We start from the raw sequence: 24,980 nt of genomic DNA on the forward strand, positions 1-24,980 counted from the left end.
CAAGCCAGTGCTGTGTGAAATTTGCACCATTCTCTTGTTAACCTACATGTCAAAATGTATTACTTGTGTGCATGTAAATTTGCATTTGCAGTTCAGTAACCTCACAGATTATGATCTAACCACTTTTGGAAACATAATGCTACAAGAAATAAAAACAAATCCAGTGTCTGGCTGTAATTTGTTATTTTATTAGAGGCTTTTTCTTTAGCATTTCTAACTGCTTAGGGCTTGATCGTCATAAACTGCATCCTGTCTAAAAGGAGCTGTATTATTTCTACAGCAAAATTTCTAATTCCTTCCCTGCTCCCAATTAAGTCAAATTAGCTCTCTCTTGCATCTAGCTTCCTCATTACAGGGTTGGGCCCAAGCATACAAACATACAAGCATGTTATAGAACAACACTATTCCTAGTTACTTGTGAGTGCAAAATTTTGTCTGTTGGGGCAACCCGAGATCCTCTCAAGAAGCAGGTCACTGACCTGACCAACTGGGCACCCTCATAGCAACAGTTGAGCCCTACTTCACATTCTTAACTTTGAGTGACACAGTACAAAGCATGAAATGTTTCAAATGTTTCATTTCCAGATGTAATATGTCCTATGTTGACCTACTTAGCCCAGAAACTAGTTAAAGCAGGAAGTTTGTATTTAAAAATGTGTTGCAAACCAGTATTTTATACCACCCTCTACAAAAAAACAAAATAAAAAAACCCGACCCACCACCACAATTCCAACATCAGTAGTCCAGCTCTCCACCTTCACTGCAGTGGCTGATACACGATTTCTCCACCATCTACGTTACTTCTTCCATCCCCTCACAGAATTTGCAGCAGCATCACCCCTTTGTACCTTCTGCTGATCAGAAACTGCAGGGACTCATGTCCTTGAATAGCGATGCTGGTTGATGAAGACTGATCCACTGAATCCTACTTCCCTCCTGCACGCAGCCCATTTCTCCCATCCCTAAGCAGCAAACCATCTCAGCTCTACAACATCAGGTCCACTCTTCCTGCCATACAAAAGGCTCCCACTTCTATAGCAAGCACACCCAAAACTGGCTTAACTCCACAGTGCTGCCCTTAACCAAAACTCAGATTAGGATTCGAACTGCTCATTTACCCCACTCCCCAGCCTAGTGATGGAGATATCCTCTCTCTTTCTTTTCCAGTTCTAGCTGGAAAGGTGGAAGGGGTTCAGGGAAGGAATAACATGCTCAAAGTTATAGAGCATCTTCCACATGACGAATAACTAAACAAACTATTGCTTTTCAATCCAGAAAAGGAGACAACTAAGGGAGAAAAACAGTTCTCTAAAGTCATGATGGCATAGAGAAAGCATACAGGGATGATTTGATCGTTCTCTCTTCAAATACAAAAAAGCTAGTAGGAATCAGGTCAAAAACAACAGGAGGAGACAGTTCACCAGACAGTGAATAGTTGAGCCATAGAGCTCTTTGCCAAAGTTACTGCAGGTACTAAAAATTTACATGTCTTCAAAGATAAACAAGTGTCTCTGGACATCCATTCAGGATAATTGAATACAGAGAAACCACATTTGGCTCAAGAGTGGTCAGAACCTTGGAAAACATTTGAAAAGAATCAGATATGCTCATCCTGCTCTTACATCCCTCCTAAGCAGCTATTTATGACTGCACTTAGGCACAACGCATCAGCCACGTGGCCTGACCAGCACAGCAATTCTTATACATCCAAACCTGGAAACAGACTCTCTCCAAACCCAGAACAAAGGCCTCAAAAAACTGTCACAATTCCTGCAGAAAACATTGAGCATTTGCTCCCATTTCAGCAATAGAACTCTTCAAATTCTCCCTGTAGTAACTTCTCTGGAGAGCTAGCTTATTTTTATGTCGTACAGAACCATTTGGTTTTGAGCTACAAAGCTAGTTAGGTATCACTGCTGAGATTTTGTTCTTGTGCCATGAATCTGACGTGATGACCGTAAAAAAGCACTGCAGGGGAACACCACAGTATTCTAAAATATTAAATATCGATCCCTGGAATCTACAAGGTTTTTTCCCCCTTTAGTCCTGTTCTGTGATATATGTACTAGCTTTTCTGCTTACCTATTTGATTATGCATACTGCAGGAAGGACTTGAAGTGTTTCAGCTACTTTATCAAAAAGTATTGCTGAAAGAAACCCTTAAAAAATGGAGACCATTACCTGTTATTAATTCCTTTAGAACATTACGCAGAGCAAACCCACAAATTAGGGCACGCTTTTAGAGCGGCAGTCAGCATGCCCAGCAACACCTCACCAATCAAAGGAAAGTAATCCATCAGTAAGTTATCCTTCTCTCCTGATTCAAACAGATCCATATGGCTTTGTAACAATTAAGAAAGCCACAAGCTTTCATCAGCTTTCTCTTCTGCTTCTTGTACCAGTTTCAGGTTTTACACTTGGGCAACTTCCAAATACATCCACATACAGGTGTTTTTGCCTGGTCAAAGTCAGGAACAGAAACATAGCCCAGGCCATCTACTGATGAACAATACCAATCACAGTATTTCCAGTTTCGTGCTGTGTGGCAGGACAATGTCTGGCTAGAGTGATCCATCATACCCGATTTCAGCTTTACAGTCCTAGCTTTTACCCTGGGAATTGGTTCATCTTCCCTAAGCGACACACTTCCCGAATGAGAGTCATTTCATATGTCTCCTGTAAGTCCGTCAAAATTTACTCAAGCAGTTTTTAAATCATAATACCTCCCAGCTCTTCATGCTGCAGCTCCTTTATTCATTATCTACAGATGTAGCTGGAAGCGACTCCTTTGCAAGAAACTCCATTATGTCACCACTGGACTTAAGGTATTCACCGTGCTCACTCCTGGCATTCATCACACAATCATGGCATGCGATTGGGATATAGGAAAAAGACTGAGCAGAGATTTGAATGTTAAACTTCAATAGGCTCAGGGGGCTATAGTACCAGGTTTCAGTTGGCCAATACATAATTATTTTCATATGGCAGAACAGCTTCAGCAGGGGAGCTGATCACAGACTTACCACAGTGCTTAGTTCCCTGTCTATCATTTTGCAACTATAAATGAGAAACATTCAAGCGGTCTTGATTTTTCAGATGCACAGTGGGAATGTTCGAAATTTCCAATATTTTCATAGTTTTCTTCTCAGCTCCATTTGTTCATTCATGGAGGAAGACAGTAATCCAGTTCACAAGCTGTACTTATGGCCTAGCACTCTCAATAGCCCCTCTGGGAAATCTAATCTGTTGTTTGTGAAGATGAGAGACTGCAACAGTCTGCTCTGTCTAGTGAGACCATGAATGCTGCATCTACCCAAAGTTACCAAATGCAACTCAGTCTTTATCTGCAATGCTCCTGTTTCTTCCATGCTGGTTATCTCCTCAGCAAACATAACATGTAATCATCCTGAATTATGTGCCAGATGTTCAGGAAGAAAAAAGAACTAGAATGAGGCCAACAAGACCAGATAACATAGAACCTGAGAGAAGACAGGCAAGTAACCTCACATGAATTACCACTGACTACTCCCAGAAAGGCAGTTCTGAATATTATTTTTATCCCAGCGTATATATCCAAAATACTTTGGTTGTGATATGTATACAGCTAAATAAAAGTCACCTTTAGAAATAAACCCTTGGCCTCAGTCATCATTCAGGCAAGGTAAAATATTTAGATTCATAACAAGCCCGAAATGCATTTACAAGGCCTCATCACACACAATTCCTTCAAATTTAGAAGTAACTCACTATTGTGGTTTTCTGCATAAAGGCTAGCAAAACCAAGAGAAATTTCTTGATTTCTACTGTCCCACACTGTTAAAATACCAGAACAAATATCAAGAAAGATTAAAAGGTGACAATTTTACAGTTCTAGAGAACTGAAGGTTTAAACATAACTTCCAGTAAGAAACCACTGGCAAAAAAAACTTAGTGTGACTAATTAGTCCCTAACGGTCAAATTCTTGAGTGGAAAGATTTGATGATAAACTGCATACAAACCATAGACACTCTGCTAACCTCCTCTTTTCTGAACGACGACCAGTTAATGTGCGCCCCTGAATTTTATATACACAAACACATCCTATACATATTGCATTACGAAGGGGCAACCTGAGCTGCACTGAAACGCCTCAGCAGGAGCTGGGAGTCATTTCTGCCATTAGCAAGAGAGACAGGATCCTGCTTATCAACTTGCAGCTTTACAAAGACAGCTGGTCTCTGGCTCCCAAGTTCACAAATTACAAGGTAATACTGAAATGTAAACCAAGGTGTTTTTTGTACAATTTTCCTGACAAAACCTTACATTATGTACTGTTAAATGTGTTGTAAATGATATATTACATAAATTAGATGAAACACCTCATGTCAAGTCCACCTTACAGCTTATGGTTTGATAGGTAAGCAGAAAAGACAGTCTGTTTATTTTTGTACTATGTGAAAGTAGAAAGACCAGGCATGCTTGAAAAATCAACTCAAGAGTGTTTTTGGAAAGTCACAGAGAGTAGCACAAGACACTAGTGATGATGATGATAATTAACACCCAGACATGCACAGCCAATATCATATTTCCTCAACTAGTAACCACATTATACCACACTACAAGAAAAAAAGTAGATTGTGCAAATATTTTGTTTTGTTTCAGTAACATATCTCTCAGTCACTTGTTTTTTTGTGTCTTCCCTCTTTCTTACTCTCTTAAAACATTGTAAAGGAAACTGCACCTCTCAAAAAAACACTGCAAAGACAGCTGCTTGGCTCTTTCAATATTCCACTTCTCACGGTAAGAATGCTTAAGTTTAAAAAGGAGCAGAAGCCATTCCTTTCTCCTTGCCCCAATCTGACCACCAGACTCAAACAAGAGGATAAGGGGAGCTCACATCCTTCCTTTTCAACCCTCTTACCCTGCAGCCGTCCTTCCCCCTCCAGCTGGCCAGCACCAGGGCCTTTGCAATGCTCTTCCATTTAATCCCTGCCCTCAGTGAGGCTGCACAGATGTGACTAATTGCAATTTAGCAAACACTTCTAGTCTGCCCAGGGACCAAGCTCCAGCTTGCTCTACATCCACTGTGTCAGCTCTGCAGGGACAAAAACATCAGCATGTTTCCTTTGCAGCTCAGGACTGATGGGGCACAAAGAGCAAATCTATCAAGGCTGATACGTGGTGGCTTTTGAAAGAAGAATGGAGTGAAAGATGACAAAATCACCTGTAATAATTCTTCCCTTTCTGGTCTGAATTCCTAAGAGGCATTTTCCTCTCTTCCCAAAGCCATTGTCCTCCCTGTAACGGCTCAGCTGTTAATGTCACTATCTTTTGAAACAGGTCATGCTAATGGCAAGCTTGCTTTGGGCATATTGCTTCAAGCTCATTAATATGCATGTTCTCTCTCCGTTCATTTGTTTCTCTATTTACTTTGAAGTCGCCTCGCTGGAACCTGCACTGTTCTATGTTAAGGCTCTTGGCTGGCATTTCTCAGCTCACTGGGTCTCTGGTTGTTATTTAGGATGGAAATGGGACTGAATGTTGCAAAAGTCAGTTAATAGCACCTCAGGTAACATTTGGTGCTCAGCTGAATTAATTTCTTGGCCTCCTCACCCTCACAGTTAAGACATGTTCTTTCTACTTGCTCTCAAGTTGACTGTTTACATTGCAAATTTTAGGGCAAGTAACATCTCTGTATTTGTCAAGCACCAAGCCCCTCATTGCGCTTCTACAAAAAATAACACCACCTGGGTTACTTTAAGTCTCTCTCTAAATGCCTCTTCCACCTGAAAGAGCTATTTCCAGCATGGGAGGAGAAATCAAGTTTGACTCAGATATCAACTTCTCAGTGTGATAAGGGAAGGTGATTCAGCTGTCTTCTTTTATTTTTGGCTTTGTGATTCAGGACCAGCTCATTGTTCAGATGACACAGTCAGTCATAACTGGGAACTTGTGTGAGGGGGAGGAGTAAAAGCATTTATGTAATATTCAGAGGTCACTTTATATTAGATCTCTCCCCAAACAGATCAGTCCCAACATTGTCCTCTGCAACAAGCCCATGTCATCCAAGGTTATTTTGGCACGAAAGACTTGGACATACTGTTTTCCTCAAAGTACCTACAGGAACAGCCAGTTAGCTAGTTCCTCTTGAGGCTGCAGGTCGTGACAAGGTAGGTCTGCTTCCTACTAAGTCCCTTCCTCATAAATGTGCAAACAGACACACAACTTTCGTGGTTCTTCCATACAAACAACAGTTTCTTCTCCGTAGACATCCATCAGAAAACCAAAGAAGACACCCTGAAGTATGTGAGAGGAACTGGCCATGAGCCAGACATCGAGCCTGTCTAACTACGGAGTGATGCCTGTTTGATTAAATAAATTCAGTGGCCACTTCTGGAGGGCTACAAGAGAAAAAGCTAACAAATGGGTACAAACTCCTTTTTCAGCAGATGGGACTTTAAGCCATCGCTAAGCCAGTGCATCAAAATTATTACAGTTTAATTGAACCTGGTTTGAATCTGCCCTCAACACTGTGTCCAAATTATTTCCAACCCTTTAAATCCCCACTGCACTTCTCCTGTAGAAAAGCAGTAGTATGCTGGATAAGATTTAAAGTAACCAATTCTTTTGCTGGTTGTCACAGTTTTTCATGAGATAAAATATTTAAATACAGAGTTGTTTTTTAATACAATATAGTTCATTTAATTATTTGAAGCATTAGTTTTAACATGATCCACAAAAGGAAGCATACAGCAAGTTAACACAATTGAACAGAGCAAGTGGTATAGACCAGGGGTCACCAACCTATGTCATGATGCAGACGGCTGCATACAAGTTATTTGGAAATGGCAATACAGCAGGGCTGACAGGTGGGCAGGAGCTGAGAGTCCTGGCAACTTGACAGGGCCCTTCAGCGCAACCCGAGGGTCCCTCACACAAGGGCCAAGAAGGCTCCAGTTGGGTGGTCAGTAGCATCTAACATCTTCAACACACACCCTCTTCCAGTTCACACTATCTACCGACGTGTGCCTCATTTGATGCAACATAAAATCCATTTCACAGCCACTGGCTGAGGCACTTGACCTAGGTCCACATCTACTGTTGCACGGCCTTCGCTTAGTAACTACATATTCTCTAACAGCAGCAGTAGCAAGCATGCAACATCATCTCAAAATCCATCACACGCTACAATACAGTGAATAGCTGCAAAACAGAATGGTGAGTAGAGAAACAGCAGTGCTAAGAGCAAAAGTGGCCACCTGTGGAGGAGCTAACAGTGTAGAGCTGAGAGCACACACCAAAATATTGGGGTTTTGGTTTTTGTTTTTGTTTTTTTTTTTTTCAAAATTACCTTGCTTACTTGTTTTCAGCACCTTAAAGTAGACAAAATCCATCTCAGCTAGCCCTGAAAATTGGTGGTTATTGCACATAAAAAGTAAAACTGACCACCTGAAGACTAGCGCGTTCAGCTTTGCTCTTATTAAAAACAATGGAAAAATACCTACAGCTCTGTGATTGTCACATCATAGTCATCTGCAACCTGAAAATGCAGTCAGCTCTAACAAGACAATGCACGTCACTTCATCAACCTAAGAGAAGGACAGATGAGAGAGCATGCCACAAAAAGACTTTGACTCACAGTGGCTAATTTCTGAACATCTTCATCAGATGCTCCCAGTGAAGCAAGTCCTATCTCTTGTGAAAACTGTGCAAACTTGGGATCAGCAAGTAGAGGCACATGTCCCAAGAGTTCATGGCACGTATCCCTAAGGGAATGGAAAGGAAAAGAGAGTCATTACAGAAATTAATTCCATAATCATTCCATAATAAATTTAACATGTCATTTTACATGGGTCTGACCTCTACTTCGAAATTCTTACCACGAAACATGTTTTTTACAGAATAGTTGTTCTTCCCTGTGTATGGTTCTGTAGAAACATACAGATTTGCTTCTATTAAATGGGTTACATGTCATTTAACTCCACCTGTTCCACGCTTTCCCCATCACTTCCAGATTGAGTGGGAGGGCCTGATCACTGCTGTCTTCCAGGCTTAGTACCATGAAGACTGAACTGCCCAAAGGAAAGCCAGATGTCTCACAAGTACAGTTTTCAGCATTTCTGTCCACATGAATCAAGCTCAAAATCCAACACATTCCCTCTTCCTCTTCTCCGTTCCTCCTTCTGCACCTTGGTACAGCTCCACAACCAAACATTTTGCCACTTGCCGCTAGAAATTCAGGGCAATATTTACAGAGGTTTCTGTGTGCCTAATTTCCCATTTAGCCCTGACTCCCTACTGCAATTACTGAGTACTTTTGTTACACTGTCCACTTTCACCAACCAGATTTCAGAAAAAGCAGAGAACCCGAATCATTTTAGAAAGAACTACTGTCCACACCTGTAAGTGCATTATTAGTCACGACAAAGTGCAGATATAAGTGTACAAAAAACTGCTAACCAACCTAACAGAAGTGCACATGCATCATCTACAAAAGCTCTCAAACAATTCCGAAAGTTTTGGTGCATTTGTTCACAGAAAATAATGGACTTGGTAGTAAAGTTCACTTTAAAAATCGGATCTGACATTTCCTTTGCTTTTGTCTCTTCAAAGACATTTCTCTCTTTTTTTTTTTTTTTTCCTAAGCTGTAAACAAATGTTTTAAAGGCAGGGAGAAAACATCAAGTTTTCTGCCTTCTATCCAAAATCATCCAATTTGTCTTTTATGAACTATTTTTGTTTGAAAAGACACAGAACCTGACACTTCAGATAAATCACGAACAGAAAAACAACCCTCTATATAATTTAAAGTCTCCTTACTCAGTACTCTTCACCAAGAAGTCTGTGCCAACTGTGTCTATGTAGATAGTAGTAGTTTCTGAATGCATGCAGATGAAGATTAGCATTTTTGGCGTTCCTAGTTTGCTGCACCAAAAACTTATCAAATATAGTTCCAGTATTGAAGGGTTACATACAAGTCTCTCTTCTCAACCCAGATGGCCTCGCTGACAGATGCTTACCAACATTTGCTCGTGTTATATTCACACTTTTTGGCGAGACAAGCACTTCTCTGAAGTTGTGCATGACAAGTTTGAGCCACTCTCATATATGAGTAATTCACTCAACAGTACAGAGGAATTACCAAATCTCATTTCTCTTCCTTCCTAGAGATATGTATTACCCAAAGAAGCAGGGGAGGTAAACAGATACTCTTGTGCCTGACAGGATAAAATGAACATGGTCCATGGACATTGACTAGAGATTCAGTTGTAGCAATATAGGCTGAGTGCTCAAGTTTACTGTATGCCAATATTTTTAGTCAACAACCATGAAAGATGTTTGATATGTACAGCTGGCTAGGAACAGTATCAGACATCATACTTACATAGGGGAAATTGTTTGCATTTGTTTTCCACTGCCTGGTAAAGCTTGTCCTTCCTCCTGAAAGTCAGATCTTTCCTCCCTTGTTTCTACATCATTGCACGTCCTTTCAGAGCCAGGAAAATTCCCAGTTTCTTCAAAAGCAGTCAGTAAGAAGGCTTTTCTTTTATGATCTCCACACCCCTTCGGTGATGCTCTGAGTCTTCCAAGATGATCAAAGTTCCCTACCACAAGACCCATAGCTTAGGTACTACTCCATTCCTCACTGGAGCTCAGACTTGAAAAACTGGCTGGCTCTGGATGGCATCCATCTCTTTGTTCAGGAGATGGTTTCAATCACTTGAGTGGATAACCATCTAAGGTTAATGGCCCTCTTTTATTTATTCAGTTCCAGTCACAACAATTTCTTCTGTCATCTCCCAAAAGGTTTAGCTTGATAATGATACAAAGGACAGCAGGGAAATGGAGTTTGCAGTCTGACAGATAACACCCAGAGAATTCCCAGTACCAAACAATTCACTGGAGGAACCTGACTCCTCCAACCATCACCTTCCAACACAGAAATGGGCCACAAAGCCCATTCTCTGGAAGTCCAGAGCTCTAACTCCACTTTCCATCTTCACCAGAGAAATCAACTCTGATTGCTGAGCACTTCACCTATGCTGCACTGCATTAGTCCAGATATATTTAAGGTAACTTCATATCAGTAGTTCAAATAACGAGAGCAAAGAAGATACAGTGGGACTGGCTTCAAGTTCCTGGCTTCAGGTAAGCATGCTCGTCTCCAGGCAGGTTTCTACAGGAGCATCACTATTAGTAGCTGAGTGAGTGTCTACATCTCTATTTTCCTGTGCTGAGGTAACAACTCCCAGAAACAAATATGTGAAGACGTGTTATTTCTAGTTCTGCACTGGGACACAGGCTCTTTGTGTCACTTCCATCCTTGCAGACAAAATGAGAACAGACAAAGCCTAGCCCCATTAACTTGTCTCTCCTGGCAAGGGGAGGAAGATGAGGAGGCAGAAGATATTTTTCTCATGCTTTTAGCTTGTAGATTCTTCCATTATAACTATGCAAAGTAGTATTTTGAACATGCGGTTATAAAGAGGGGAGCTTGAAACAAAAACACATGAAGAACAACAAAAAAAATCAAATCTTCCAAGCAGAACCATGAACCAGCATTTGGGATTGTCACTGGAGTCTCTTAGATTTCCCTGCCAGTCTGGCCCTTTATAGATAGTCTAAGCAATATAATTCTTCGCTTAACTACCAAGGCTTGATTCTTTTGTTTTGTTTTATTCAGAAAATAATTAAGTTCCTTTAATTTATTCACACACATTGCTCAGAGAAAATAAGATTTTCGTAATGCACTTTTCACAGCAAAAGATTTTTCTTGGAGTAAATTAGTTAGCAGAGCAGAGGAAATCTATATAGCTTCATGAATGTAGTAGAAACATAATGAAACTCAGGAAGAAATGTTTTAAAATGCATATAGTAGTGATACAGATCAAACCAAATGAACTCTCTAATTTGTATCTAGCTCTATAGCCTGAGTGTTAAATCTGATGGAAAGCCCACTGAAGTCAAAAGGAGTCTTTTTACCAGGTTTATATCATTGAAATGCAACATTCACCAAACCAAGGACCCGCAGCAAACCTCATTATGGCCCCATATATCAACCAGCAGATCTCAGGGCACTGCAGCTACTGCGGAAGATGAAGGGCTGTCCCCGCTCAAGTCAGTTTAGTTTTGCTGCTGATTACAAAAAAGCCAGGATTTCACTCTACGTTTCCGGTAACACTTACTATATGCTCTATCTTATGAAAAAAATGTAAACACATTTTAAAAGGGATTTTCAAAATTTTCCTGTGGAGTTCCTGATAGTACAGATTATTTAATTTATGTGGTTTCTGTACAAGTAGGTCTGCAGGAATAGAGTAATGTCATTAGAAAATGACAGCTTAATTCCTCTGTCAGTCATATTCAGAGCTGTTAAGACCATAACCTGAGTTTTTAAGTTCAGCCCAAATAAGGGATAAAAATCTTCATTCTAATTGAACTAGTATTACTACATAGTGACTTTCCAGACACCATGACCAGAAAGGTTACAAAAACGTAGTTGCCATTACTACTAAGGATCAGCTACGATACACTGCATAATTCTGAATGTAAGCAGCATCCTGAAAACTACAGGGGTCTCAAATATACAAAGCAACAAACCAGAGAACATCAGCAAAAACATAAATGCATTTAATTGTTTCCTGGAAGATGTTCCTTCCTTCGCTCCTGTTGGAGTTATGTACCTAAATCCCCTATCAATAGATGAAAATGTTCTCCTAGTTTGTATTAAGTTAAAAAATGTTGTTATTCTTTTGCTGTGCATTGGCAGGTGTTACAGTCTGAGACACTGGCTTCCTACAGAAGAGGAAATCATTGGTGCAAAACCTGGTACTTTCTAAGTATAATTTCTTTTTTTGAAATACCTACAGATATTTTCAGATAGACCAGAATAAGTCCAGCATCATATATTCAAGCCCTTCTTTCAGTATTTTACATTGTAGCAATTTGCCCACAAATTTAAGAGATTAAAGTTCTAGTTACAGCGGTTACAGAAGTGAGTGAATTCCTTCAGGGATTACCACCTCTTTCCCAATAAAAACACGCACACAAAACTAGCCTCATAGCATTTTAGCAAATACTTTGCCCAGTTCACATGCTGAGGAAAAGAGTAAGTAGATATGTGTATAACAGCACCACCTGGTGACTCCTGCCAGAATAATGTTGGAGTATTTTTAGGGACAGCTTAATACGCGGTTCCATTACCCTTTTATATCCAAAAATATTATTCCATGGTTTCAGCAGTCTATTAATGAAATCAAAGTCAGGCATGGCTCCAAGTGTTTACAGGACTGGAGCTGGATATATATGCGTCAACCCTTTGTGTAAATTTTGGCAAAAATAAAATACATCAAAATAGTATAAGCTGCATAAACAACAGTTACAATTTCATGCTAACTGTCTGATGACTGATGCACTGTGAAAATGTCATTCCTGTGGTTACAAGATCAGTGGATGCCTTTGGTGAAACTACCTCCATATTATCTAACTGACATGTATTGTTCTGTTATTACTGCACAGAGCACACCATATATAATACAAGACAAGAACTACAATCACTGTGATCTTTTTTTCCCCCACTTTTCATCAACAGACCAAATGCCAAAATATTTCATCCAAACTCATAATATTCTGTTTTGGAAAAGCTGCAATGCTGTCCCATGAAAGTCATAATTAAAGTGTCTCTTATTTCTATCATGTTCCCTGTAACAGGCTTTATATCCAATAGCCTCTCTGGGTGAGAGAACAGTGCCTCATGACTCATTTGCGTTGTGTTATAGGAGAGAAATGAAGTTCAGCTGTGGAGTCTGGCCCAAAAAGAGATAAATGAGGACACAAGAAGACCAAATTATAATTCTGAAAGCTTTTTTTTCAAGGGATTCAGGGCTTTTTTCCCAACTTCTTTCCTTAGTTGTCCACCAGAAAATAAAATTTTAGATACTTTTTCAAAATGTTTAGTTGAAAACTCCATTTTCCACTGAAAAATAATGCAGATATAGATAGAATTTTTTGACCCACCATATAAATAGCCTAGTTATTTAAGAAAAGTCCAAAAGAAGCCTTTGAATTAAATTCTGGTTCACCAATGTGAAGGTTATTGTCACCAATGGTGTAACTATATTTTTACCTTTTGGGAAGGTTCCTCCTTTTTTTTTTTTGTAAATTCAATTGGGTCTTTTAAGAATCCAGCGATCGTATTTTTTCAGCACTAAAGCAAATGTAGCAACTTACGGTTCTGGTGTGTAGAGAGGATCTGAGCCATGTCGGATGTACTGTGTACAGTGAAAAACTCTATACGCTAAGCCAGCTAAAAAATCTCGGGGAGACAGGTATCCAGCAACTGGTCTCACTGTGAAGCCAGACCTTTCTGAAAGTGAAGGAGATAATAAAAGACCATATTATATAGCCTTATATGCATTTCTGAGGACAGGTAATGATCTATAGTCAATACACCAGAAGCATGACACAGAGAATTTCTTGGTTGAAGATCACCACACATCATTTTCACCTATTATGTACAAGAAGTATTTTGCATTGCTAGCATATGTTTAATGAAAACAGCTTGAGGTATTTCAAAGTTTGTTTTAATACCTTTGTCTAGACAAGATGCTAAGGTACCATAAGTGATGTTCTCAAATCACCATGTATCTGATTCTCATGTCTAGTACCAAACAGGAGAGGAGTTTCCAAAACAGAAGATGACTTCTGTAAAATACATTAAAAACTAACAGAACAGAATAGGATCAAATCAAATCTGTCCTTAGTTTTACAGATAAAATACTTTTTGTGACAGCAAAATACCGACTTTCACAGTTGAGGTCCTCATTTATTTAACAAAGTGTTCCTTTGTCAGATTAGTCCCAGTGAGGAATTACTTCAGACTCAGTGACTTTGAAAAGGACATTTCTCTCCCAAATTAATTCTTTACTCTTTCCAAGTGTTTACAGGAGAATGTTCCAAGTTTTTCTTCAACAGACACTACTATTGTTGTATTTAGTCTGAAAACATATTTCTGAAAGAAGTGTGAGGTTTTGAGCTTCTAGTTAGGGAGAAAGAACCTGTACACTTTGGCATCATTCCTTAGAGACCATAACACAACAGGTGAGAGACCCAGAAGGACACAACCAAATTCAAAGAGTGATGAGTCAGTTATTAGTAAATGCAGGTGTTTCACAAACAAGAGTTACAGATGAAGCAGGAATTGGGGAAAGTAAGCTTTTCATTACAAATTTTATATTTCTCTTAGTTAAGAATTTTCCATGTGCATTTGGGACAAAACATTTTGCTATTCTTTCTCATAACACTTAACATTTTTTCCAAACAGCTGCCTTCTTTATAATATTTTAGTTGCTGAGCTCCAGAAGCTCCTGAGCAAGAGGATTAAGGAACACGTATATGTATCTGAAGGGAACCTGAGAAGAGAAAATCTTAACTGAACTCTTTGGCAGCTTTTCCTCTAGAGTTAAAAACTGCAGGTTCACGTCTGCCACTTCTCCTTCCATATCGGATACATTTCCATTACAAATGAAAAAGAAGGGTATTTTCAAACTTAAATATGTAATATCCTGAACCCCTAAAAATTAACACGAAAGAGAAGTACCTGATTACCTATGGAGTCCCACTGAGTTTTTTCAACATACAAATATAATGACTAGCTTCATCAGGTCTTAGGCACTCAGGAAAGCCTCATATTCATCAGGCTGTACAACAATGTGCCAAACCTACTCTCCTCTTTAAATTCAGTTATCTTGGCATTTTATTCCCTCTTTTACCTGCCTGGATATTTGGGGGATGCCCACTGTGGTTATCAGAACACCCACTCTGTGGCAATGAGAAGAGCAGAGCTAACTCTGCTCTTTTTTTTCCATCGTACTGAAGGATTTTTCTCCCTGTGCAAGATAACATCATGTGATACACATTCAGCTGTTTAATTCCTCTCAGCTTTATACTTGCAGGTACATATACAACTGTCTTGAGTCGAGAAACTCTCTGCCATGGAGAATGTCAAAAATAGAAAGATACTTCAGACTAAGCCAAAGTCCAGTGACAAAGCTAGGAGTCTTTTCATTCAATGTGCTTTGTATTTCATACTAACAGAAAAGAGTGTTTTCATGAAACTGTATCTATTGACAAACAAAATATGAATCTTACCTTTAAGAAAAATAGAAACATCTTCCAGCTGAGGCACATTATCCTCTCTGTATCCACAGTACTTGGTCAGCAGAGGAAAGTTTTTTAAATATTCACGACAAGCATGGGTGGGATAGAGTTTACTGAGTTCCCTAAATACCACCCCCCATGTTTTAATTTCTTCAGCTGTGTACTCCACTCTGGGAATGGGTTGACCACTATAAAAAAATAAAGTAATACAAAATACATTTCAATACAACCAGATTCAAGACAGACACCGGATGGCAAAATTCCTGTGAAAAGTATTATTTAAATAAATAAAGGCAGACAGAGCCTATTAAAACTATTAAAAACTATTTTAAAATGACAACTAGATCCTTTTTTTCTTCGAATTTCTTCTGGATGTTATGTTGTACGTATTACATTTACTTCTTAAGAACTGTATTTCTTATTAAGCAATGAGATTATTTCTTAATCTTTGTATATATCATAGTAGAAAGATGGATTTCTTATATGCCATGTTCCTATACCAGAGTAATATTTCTCCATTTATTGCCACCGATGCCTTTGCAAGTGATTAGCTGAAGATCCTGATTCAGTAAGACGATCAGCAGACTGCATGCTCTATGCATTCTTTAAAATACATAATATTCACACAGCATCGTTACCTAGCATTTTAACAAAGTGAAGATTAGGCAATTACATAGATGTTTAGAAATGTGTGGATCCAATTAAAATATATATATTTATTGTTTAGACTGTTGCTTACACGTGCAGATATGTTTGGAACCCCAAATTCATGCAGGACTACAGCATGAGGAAGCTCCCCTCAGAGCCAACAGCCTAGCATAGGTGAAACTAAGCTTCTAAACACATCCCTGTTTTTCCTTCTGCACTGTTCCTCTGCCTCCTCCCCCTTACACAAATGCACAGAAATTGCAAAGCAGGAGCCTTCCAGGATACCTGCTAATCTCTCCGACATCCAAGATTTGCCTTGAATGGTTACAGCTAATCCAAAACTGACTGACAGTGTGAAGAGTATGAAGGGCTCCTTCCAATTTCCACTGCCTTGTATTTAGCTGTAAGGAATTTCCTATGCCATGGTCATGGGCCATCATCTCACGTTATGAATTCCTCCTAGAAATTTATAATCTTTCTCTGGATTTAATGCTCATAATCTATAGCATGTAATCTGTGTAATCTGTGCAATCTGCCTTCTCCTCAGGTATCTGCTTTTCCTGCACTGTAACAAAGTATAGATTGGCAAAGGGATTCACAGGACCCACTTCCACCTCATCAGTCCCTGTCTCCCGCTCCTCCGCCACAGGGCTGGCAACACGGGCACTCCCAGCCCAGTGCTGCAGCTTCCCCAGCGTCACAGCCAGCAGCTGAACAGGCATCTCGGGCACAGGGCATCTCGCTGCAGCAGGAGAATTGCAGCACTGGGCTTTTGCTGGGGGTTGGCTCTCCATCTCGACTGTCGCCAGGTTCATAATCCTGCCTCCATCATATGAGGTAACAAGGAATGAGCCCTCATGTCGCATGTGATTGCTGGTATGCAGTCCCTACATGCACAAGAGAAGAGCATCCACCCTACATGCATTGTGGTTGTCCCCTCATCTTTATTGAAAACTTAATCCCCTTGCCTTTCACTATATCAAAGTATTTTGATCCACAGCAGTTATCTGTCAGTCAAAGCCCACTTTGTATGAGGTACGCATACTTGTTAAGGACTCACTGAATATCCAATACATCCACCAGGTCCCCTTCAGCCACTCTTTTGCAGACATGACAAGAATTGCAACACATCTAGTGAAGCATTTCTCATCAACAGAAGCTGCATTGGATTTGTGCCCATTCTGCAGTGGGAGTCAGTCCTTCAGGTCTACTATCTGTCTTCACCTTTACACTTTTATCAGCCTTAAGCTGCCTGTCAGCTCACAGCAAGCATAACACAGCTATTCTAAATTGTACTGCACATGACAGATACAAGCAGGTTGCTACTCCATCCACCTGGGGTTGCCAGAATACTGTGCAGTACCCTCCTCCCTCTTCCTTAGACCTGACCTCTACTACGGATACTGTCAGTACCAGTCAGCACTGGCCCAGCAAAGCTGAAGAAATCTGTGCACCAGTGGAAAAACTCGGGTTTCTATTTAGCCTGTCACTAGAGAGGTATAAACACAATCAAGGATCTGAAGCTTGTTCACTGCTCACGAAAAGGTTTATAACTTAGTTATTGTTTCAATTAATTCATTAGTACTGAAGTGAGGTTCACTGAACATTAATTCCTTAATAGGATTTATGCCTAGGAGAGCTGATCTTATTTCCAGCTGCTCATGATACTGCGTTCTTTATGCAGAGGATCAAGGCAGCCAGACTTGAGGGAGCACCTATGCCTTTCCCACTCAGCTCTGCAAATCTCATTTTTCTCACGCTCTTACTTCAACAAGCAAGACCCACCTTGTGCTCAAACTTTTCCATAAATCACAGGAATGGCCAGCCTGCATAGCCAGTTTTCTTGTGGCTGAGTAAGATGACTCTATAAGCTAACCTATCCTGAATTTTTATTTCCCTTTATTAAAATGGGGTCTTTCCATTTTCCCATGGTCATGAGCTATCAACTCATATTATGAATTCCCTTTTAAACCTCGTATTTTTCCTCCAGATTTAATTTTCTCAACACTTTTGCAATCCCTGATCAGTCTCAAAGGACTAATTAGCAAGATTAACACATTTTCACTACCTTTAGGATAGAAGCTAAATGAAGGAGGGAGGAATATTTTTTTTTTTGGACCATTTATTTCATACAGCTGATTTTCACTGCTGTGCTCTCTTAACATGTCTTTCCCTTTAACATTGAGCACCAGCAAATATCTGCTCCTCCAAGTTCACTTCTTAGTGTTTTTCTCTCTCTCTCCACTACAGAGACCTCTTTATGTTCAAGCAAAGCAGAACATCTACCACTATAGAACAGTAGCAATTCATAAAGGAAATGCTGATCTGGGATTTTCAACTCAACAATTTTTTTTACAGAGCCAATTCCTTGCAGCTAATTCTTTGCAGCCAAATTTGTTTGTTTGTTTGTTGTTTTTAAGGAAACAAGTGTGGGTTGTTTTGGTTTGTTTGGGTTTGTTTTGTTTTGTTTTGTTTTTTACACTGGTAAATGAAAAGTAGAAACGCATCAAGCCTCAGTAAATTATTAGGAAGGTCACTTACCTGGAAGCCACTGAGAGGTTCAAGACAATGCTCTGAATTTATCCCTGAGGGAATCAGTCCTTATAACAGAGCTGTTCTTTTTGTATAAATAAGTAAATAGTCATTAGACCACAGAAGAGAGTGTGATAAGACTGCAATGTAGTGTCAAGACACCCATATTAAGTCTGAGCTCCCCAGCATAGGTAGCAGAAGCAGCTTAGCTGTAGCAGCATGGAGTCCTCCCTGAGCTGATTTGCCTTTCCTCAGCATGGCTTAGGCTGAGCTGCAGGATGCTGAGGGTAAATGTCTGCCTGGGCTGTCTCTACAGGCATACCCAGAGACAGACTGACTGTACAGCCCAGTAGATATGGCACATCCCTGGGGTTAAGATAACCACTGCAGGAGACCTGAGGAGTATGAACGAGATTTTGCCATGTCTTAGGTACCTGCCCTAATCACTGGCCTCCCAGCCATTTTGTGGTCCCTCGCTAAAAATATGCAAAGCATCTTGTTTTCTCTCTGCTGATAATAGGAAGAGTTTGAAATCTTTTAAAGGTTTGAAAAGATCAGTGGGATGAAGGAATACTTCTGAGCAGTTTTGCTGAAGTACAAGATCTGGCCCTCAAATAACCTCTGGTCTGGGTTGTTTGATTTCTGTAGTGTGCCTGCAGAAATGGTTCTTGAGCCTTCAAAATCGAAAGGAAAAGATTTTTCCTTTATCTGTTTTTCTGTTTATATGATTTTTGTGAAAAGATGTTTCTCACTCATTTCAGGGTGAAAAGAAAAAAAAAAAAAAAAAAAAAAACATTGTAGCAGAAGACCAACCACTGCTTAGTGAGCCAGCAGCATGATCTTTCCAGCACTTAGGCAGCTGAGGGGAAGAAGGGAGGAAGATATATCCAGCAACTTAGCAGCTGTGAAATGTATGGCACTACTGCTACCATCACGGGTAAATGGAGAACTATCTGAGATTACTGAAAGAGCTCTAGGAGCACACACAGTCTGCTCTCATCCACAGGTATCTGCTTGACATTTCACACTGCAATAAATGCTAGGCAAAAAGAAGTAACTCTACAGCAAGCCTTAGACTGAAAAAAGGATAGTCAATCAACTGCAAACAAACCAACAAAAAAACAAAACCACAAAACTGTCTCAATTTACATTTGAAAACTGTTTAAACTTAGGACTTATCCGGTCAGCCTAGGAAACTTCACCAGCCAGCACCCTGCCCCCAGCAGGCAGCAGCTCGGTGTGCTGGATGAATGTCATGAGCACCCTGCTAAACAAATGCCACCATGGGCAGAAAAAAGGGGAACCAACACTAGCACTTACACATTTATTAGATTGGTAATAGCTTAATGACAGGAATGGGACAAAAGTAAAGGAGAAATATGATCAGGATTATATGGTCACAAAGCAGAGCTGATCCTCCTGTCCCCCCAGCCTTCTGCAGCCCGTATATTAGCCTTATGTTAAAAACAAAAAAAACAGACCGGAAAAACCTTAAAAAATCCATTTTTGGATTGCTTCCTGACAGGACATGCCTTCTATGAAGGGAGAAAAAATTGTGGTTTCTATTCTTCCAACAACATAGGTAGAAATCTCAGAGGAGAAAAATGAAAAACCTGAAGAAGTGTGGTAAAATGGAAAAGAACATGAAATTAGTATGTTCTTTCCCTTGAGAATGAGGGCTTAGGCCTGTTGCAAATAAAACCTAAAGTATGATTAGAATTAGTTGAATGCTTCTGTGACAAGAAAATTGCAACACAGTAGGTATTTGTAGGTAGCACAGTAAGTTTTCTGCCAGGCATGGTAGCAAATTGAAAATACTGACTTGACACGTTAAAAAAAAAAAAAATAATAAAAATGAGAAAACACATGCAGTGTATTTGTGCACAGGCACCAGCTCCACTAACTACAGAGAAATCCACTGACTGAATTCTGAGAAGTTGAGAGCTGTGTTGGCAAAATTGATAAAAGGCATTTTGCAGCATCCAGTATAGCAAGCGCATGAAAAGAAAATAACTTTGTTTTTTAGTGAGTACATCCAACTGCATAGGGATGCTAGATATGCACAATTCAGCAGTGCATCTATTTGTCATTAAGACATGCAAGCATTTGTAAAGGAGTTTCTTAAGTTTAAGCAGCTATGAATAAAATGCTGAAGAGATAGCGCTTACCATTAAATGCTTTACTTGCCTATATCTGTACCAAAAATGTAACGGAATTTCAAGCATCAGGTTTGTCATTTATAGACTACACTAAACTAGTCAAAGTTTAAAGGATGACTCTGTCTACTGTTAAATATCATCCTACAGAATTAAGTAGAGCATGAATTATAACTAGTCAGCAGCATGGGAAAGAATTATGCCAGTACTTACTATTTATAGCTCATGGCAACATCCACAAAGTACTTCCTTCTCTGTCGATAAACATTGTCTTTAAATCCCTTAAGCAAGGAAGAAGAAAGTAATTTACAATAAGGACAGAAAATTAGCCATAAGAATTACAAGTATATAATATATACTTTATATATATAATATTATAAATACATCATGTATATAAATATGAATCATTAAAATGTTTATTTAGTACCTAATTATATTGTATTTTGATTAACACTATCTACCGGACTGCAAGAGAAGATAAGGATTTCTTCACTTTTTTCCCCACCAAAGTCCCACAGGAGTTTTTTCGAGACAGGTTTGTGCATAGGTACAGTTATTCTTCCAAGGTGTCGAAAAAGGGAAACTTTTTCCTTGTCATATCATCTCACTCAGGTTTTCCTTAATCTGAATGGAGACCTACACGCAGGCACAAAGCAGAGTAATTTACCTGTCCTTAATGCATCTTTCTTCACTAGAAGAATCAAGCGCCCAGATTTCACACGCAACTCATTTGGAAGATGCTGCTTCAGCAGTTGCCATCTTAACCAACACATTAGGGACTGAACCATCAGCCTCCAGCAGCAAATATGCATATTGCTCCAATCTGAGTTACAGAGGAAGGGCTCTACCTTGTGGGCTACAGTAGGCTCATACCTTTTCCATATTAAGTGCAAAAGACCTACAGAACACATAAGCGCCAGCCAGTTACAGCCCTTTGAGCTATTAAAAAATAAAACAAGATCTCTTCTATACCTATAGAAGATGTAGACACTTCAGGTTTTGGACTACAAAGAGAGTTACCTGTTTTCAAGGCAGAACTGCCAACCTCTTTAAGACAAAAAAGGGTAAAGAGTTATTTAACTTTCCCAGTTAGTAGCCCAGAAAGTGCATTTAACTTTCCCCTAGTCAGCTGAAAAGTAAAATGCATTTTTTCCTTATTGCTCACATACACAAATGCAAATCACTGAAGGGAATGAAAAGATAATGTTGTTTGACTTGAAATGTTTGTATGAGCTTCCAGAAAACTCAGAAGGCATTTTACTGCCCCATAACCAAAGCTGCACTGCTGCAGCAGAGTAAGGGAAGATGCCAAAGGACTGCAGAAAACCTTCAAGTCTCCACTCCTATACAAAAAAGCTTTTTGACTGGCAAAAAGTTGCTGTAATCCAGGGGTGCCTCCTTGTCTGCTTAATACTTTTTGACGTAAGCATTGAGTTTCTCAGCTGCAGCACATCCAAGAGCTGAAAAGTGATAGAAGACAGCACAGGGGATTTAAAAGCCTGTCACATGCAGCGAAACTGAGACTGAAGCCATTAGCCAATATGGAGTGGGTTAGGGCCATGCTGCTGAAGTGGTGCTATGCTGGTTCTGTAATAGGATAATTCTCTTTGGTCCTCTGGCACCTACACACCACCGCTAAGGAACGGGGCAGGCACCAGAAGTGGCCTTTGAAAGCCCAGTCACAGATTGTACAGTTTTTTCCCCCATCTCTACTACCTAGCATGCTGCATAGGCTAACAAATGGTGTGTAAATTATGTTTATAAGAGTTCCCCCAAGTGTAAAATATATATTCATATAATGCAAATGTCTTTTTCCATTGTCTGTAAAACCGAAGGCAGATTTTCAGCAGAGCACTCAAGTATTTAATGAAGGCACCAGCTCAGAACATAAAACAGTATCAAATGGCTTGTCACAGTCATCGACTCAAGGCTAGAATGAGCTGCCAGTACGGCCTCTGAAGCAAATTACTGTTAATGGTCGCAGGTTATCAACAGACTTTTCCATTCTGAGAAAATGCAAGGTAAATCCTCATTTGTCATCAAGAAGTACATGGCAGAAACCAGGATCCAGGAACGTGCTCTCCAACTGTGGGCCCAGAGCATGGGAAGGGCCCACGCGCAGTAGAGATGGCTGAAAACCAAGCGAGGTGATGATGCTTATCATGGCTGATACGCAGGCAGGTGACACCAGAGACAGGGAAGTGGGGCTGCCAGGGGACATCGTGATGACGTCCGTTTGCTTGTACATGCAGGCGTGAGGGTCTGTGCCTGAGCCCTCGCCATGGCACGGCAGCTGTAGGAGCTGTGGAGCAGACAGGACAGAAGGCAGCAGTCCAAGTGCCATTTCTGCATTGACACAGAGCCTCAAACCCAGGGCCACCATGAGTACCTGCCTCTCCTCAGCCAAGGCAGCCACCAGGGAGGAGTCCACGCAGGCACTGTAGTACCATGGTGCAGCACAGATGCATCACTAGAGAGTCCCCTACACTGAACTGATCTTTCTGCTTTGGGGACATTTTTCACCACCTTGGACAAAACCAACAAAAATGTGTGTGACAAAAACCAAAGGAGACTGTCGCCTACAGCTACAGTTTAATCTGATTCTATTACAAGACAATGTTACACTCAGATATCTTAGTTCATTACCTACTTCCTTTCAGCTGGAAGTTTCCTGCAATACCAGTTTAGTCCAGCATATTTTACTTTGGAGAAGGAATGACTACAACCAGCTACCACTAGTATCTTTCAGCCAAGTAGTCCAAAGGTAGAAACGTGGATTTACAACAAGTGAAAATGTTGTAGCTTGCCATCATCTGCCATCTAGAGACCCAGAAGTTAAGCATTTATGGACATCAGCCAAAAGAAATAAAACAATAACAGATCTAATTTTTTTGCCTTTTGCACTGAGCATTTGGCACTACTGCAAATACAGCTTGCGCAAAATGTATCCTTTCACCAAAGTCAGGAAACAATGTGAGACACCTTCCCATCTGCTGCACTCATGCAGAAACAGGAACATGTTGCTCTGATTTATTTTGCAATTATCTCTTGAGTGCCCAAGGAAGTCCTCCTTCGTAATTCCTTCTTCTCTGACACCTAGGTTAATATCAGTTCTCACCTAAGAGCTGTGACAGAACTGAAGATCACATAGATCTAAACTCTTCAGAGTCTGAAAGCTTCTATCAACTAGTTAATTAAAAAAAAAAAATAAATTAAAGCAGTACAAAAGGGGACATAGTTGTTCAAGACTGAATAAGTTTTCTGGAGGACCTCCTTTTTGGGTGTCCTACAACAGAAAAGGAAAATTAATTCACTGAAACCATTGAAGATAACTACATCCCCATCTTCTGAAAACCATATGCTCAAAAAAGTACTCAGAATTAGCAGTTAACAAGCTTTTTATTTGACTGGCAAATAACCTGAACAAGTTATCTACAATACAATTTTAAGTTACACTTACGGGGTGATCTGCATCCAGCTCAGATCCATACATCAAAACTCTCTGGGAGCATTTGTCTAATTCAGATATCTTCCTGGGGAACCAAGGGACACAGTCGAGATCTGTAGAAGACAGAACGTGAGTTGAATGTACTGGAGCATAAGACTATGGACACACCTGTGCAAAACGTTTGTCAGTGTCTAAACCAAGGGATACAAAAGCAGCCTTGCCTTCTTCATCAGTCCAGATGTTTTCTGGTGGATTGAGAGATACAATATTAGTTTGAAACTTGAGCAACTGGATTAGTTCATTAAATTCTTTCTTACTGCAGTCACAGTCCACAAAAATTTCCACCTCTGAGTTCCTTCTCTTCGATTTTCTTGATTCAATATGAACCATACTCACATGTTTCTCCTGTGGAAAGATGAAATAGCATATGAAACACAGGTATGCCAGCTAGAAGGGGAATATTGATGGCATGTTCCTCAAGAAAGCTTCTCCCAGTTATTAAAAGGTATTTTCTTGAAAGTACTCACTTTGGACCTATGCAACTGGTTAGTGATGCTTAACAAATAATAAAGACAAAAAAATCTGTACACTGAATGTAAAAATAATACTATTGTGTTTAATGAAGAAAGTTAACTAATGATTTAATTTTATCTAACCAGGCAATCTTTTACAAAGGACAATATTACTTTGTAATTTTTAAAAAGAAAAAAAATTGTAATGCAATTTTATATTTACCTTTGCTAAACATGAAATGCAATTTTATTAGGCAATGTGCATAATAATACTGCTGATTTAACTGGATTTGAGTGTGTTTCCTTAGACGCTATTAAATGTGTATTACTTCAGCATTTCTCATGAACATGAGGGAGAAAATACTTTTTAAGGATAACTGTATATCAGTCCTCATCTATCTTTTTTGCAGCAATTATGAATTATCTGAAGTGGTAATAATAGTAAAACTAAAATCTAATTCGATTTATTCTCTATTATAATGTCCACATCAAAACTAAACACGAGTGTGTAAACAGTTCTAGCATTAAAATTTTCCTATGGGCTA

General features: G+C 39.7%; 1 protein-coding gene across 1 annotated transcript in view; it reads right to left on the reverse strand.

Moving 5' to 3' along the window:
• The window catches only part of TPH2 (tryptophan hydroxylase 2), a gene marked incomplete at both ends in the record, with an annotated part of 51,235 nt that overhangs the window by 20,944 nt on the left and 5,311 nt on the right, over positions 1 to 24,980 (reverse strand). Inside the window, 6 exons of the mRNA XM_082309734.1 lie at positions 7,620 to 7,746; positions 13,211 to 13,346; positions 15,131 to 15,327; positions 20,689 to 20,756; positions 23,936 to 24,036; positions 24,145 to 24,328. Coding sequence (XP_082165860.1) covers positions 7,620 to 7,746; positions 13,211 to 13,346; positions 15,131 to 15,327; positions 20,689 to 20,756; positions 23,936 to 24,036; positions 24,145 to 24,328 — 813 coding nt within the window. The remainder of the gene's footprint in view (positions 1 to 7,619; positions 7,747 to 13,210; positions 13,347 to 15,130; positions 15,328 to 20,688; positions 20,757 to 23,935; positions 24,037 to 24,144; positions 24,329 to 24,980) is intronic.

This window comes from Platalea leucorodia, assembly GCF_965183815.1.
Source record: "Platalea leucorodia genome assembly, chromosome: 4".
NCBI classification, from domain to species: domain Eukaryota; kingdom Metazoa; phylum Chordata; class Aves; order Pelecaniformes; family Threskiornithidae; genus Platalea; species Platalea leucorodia.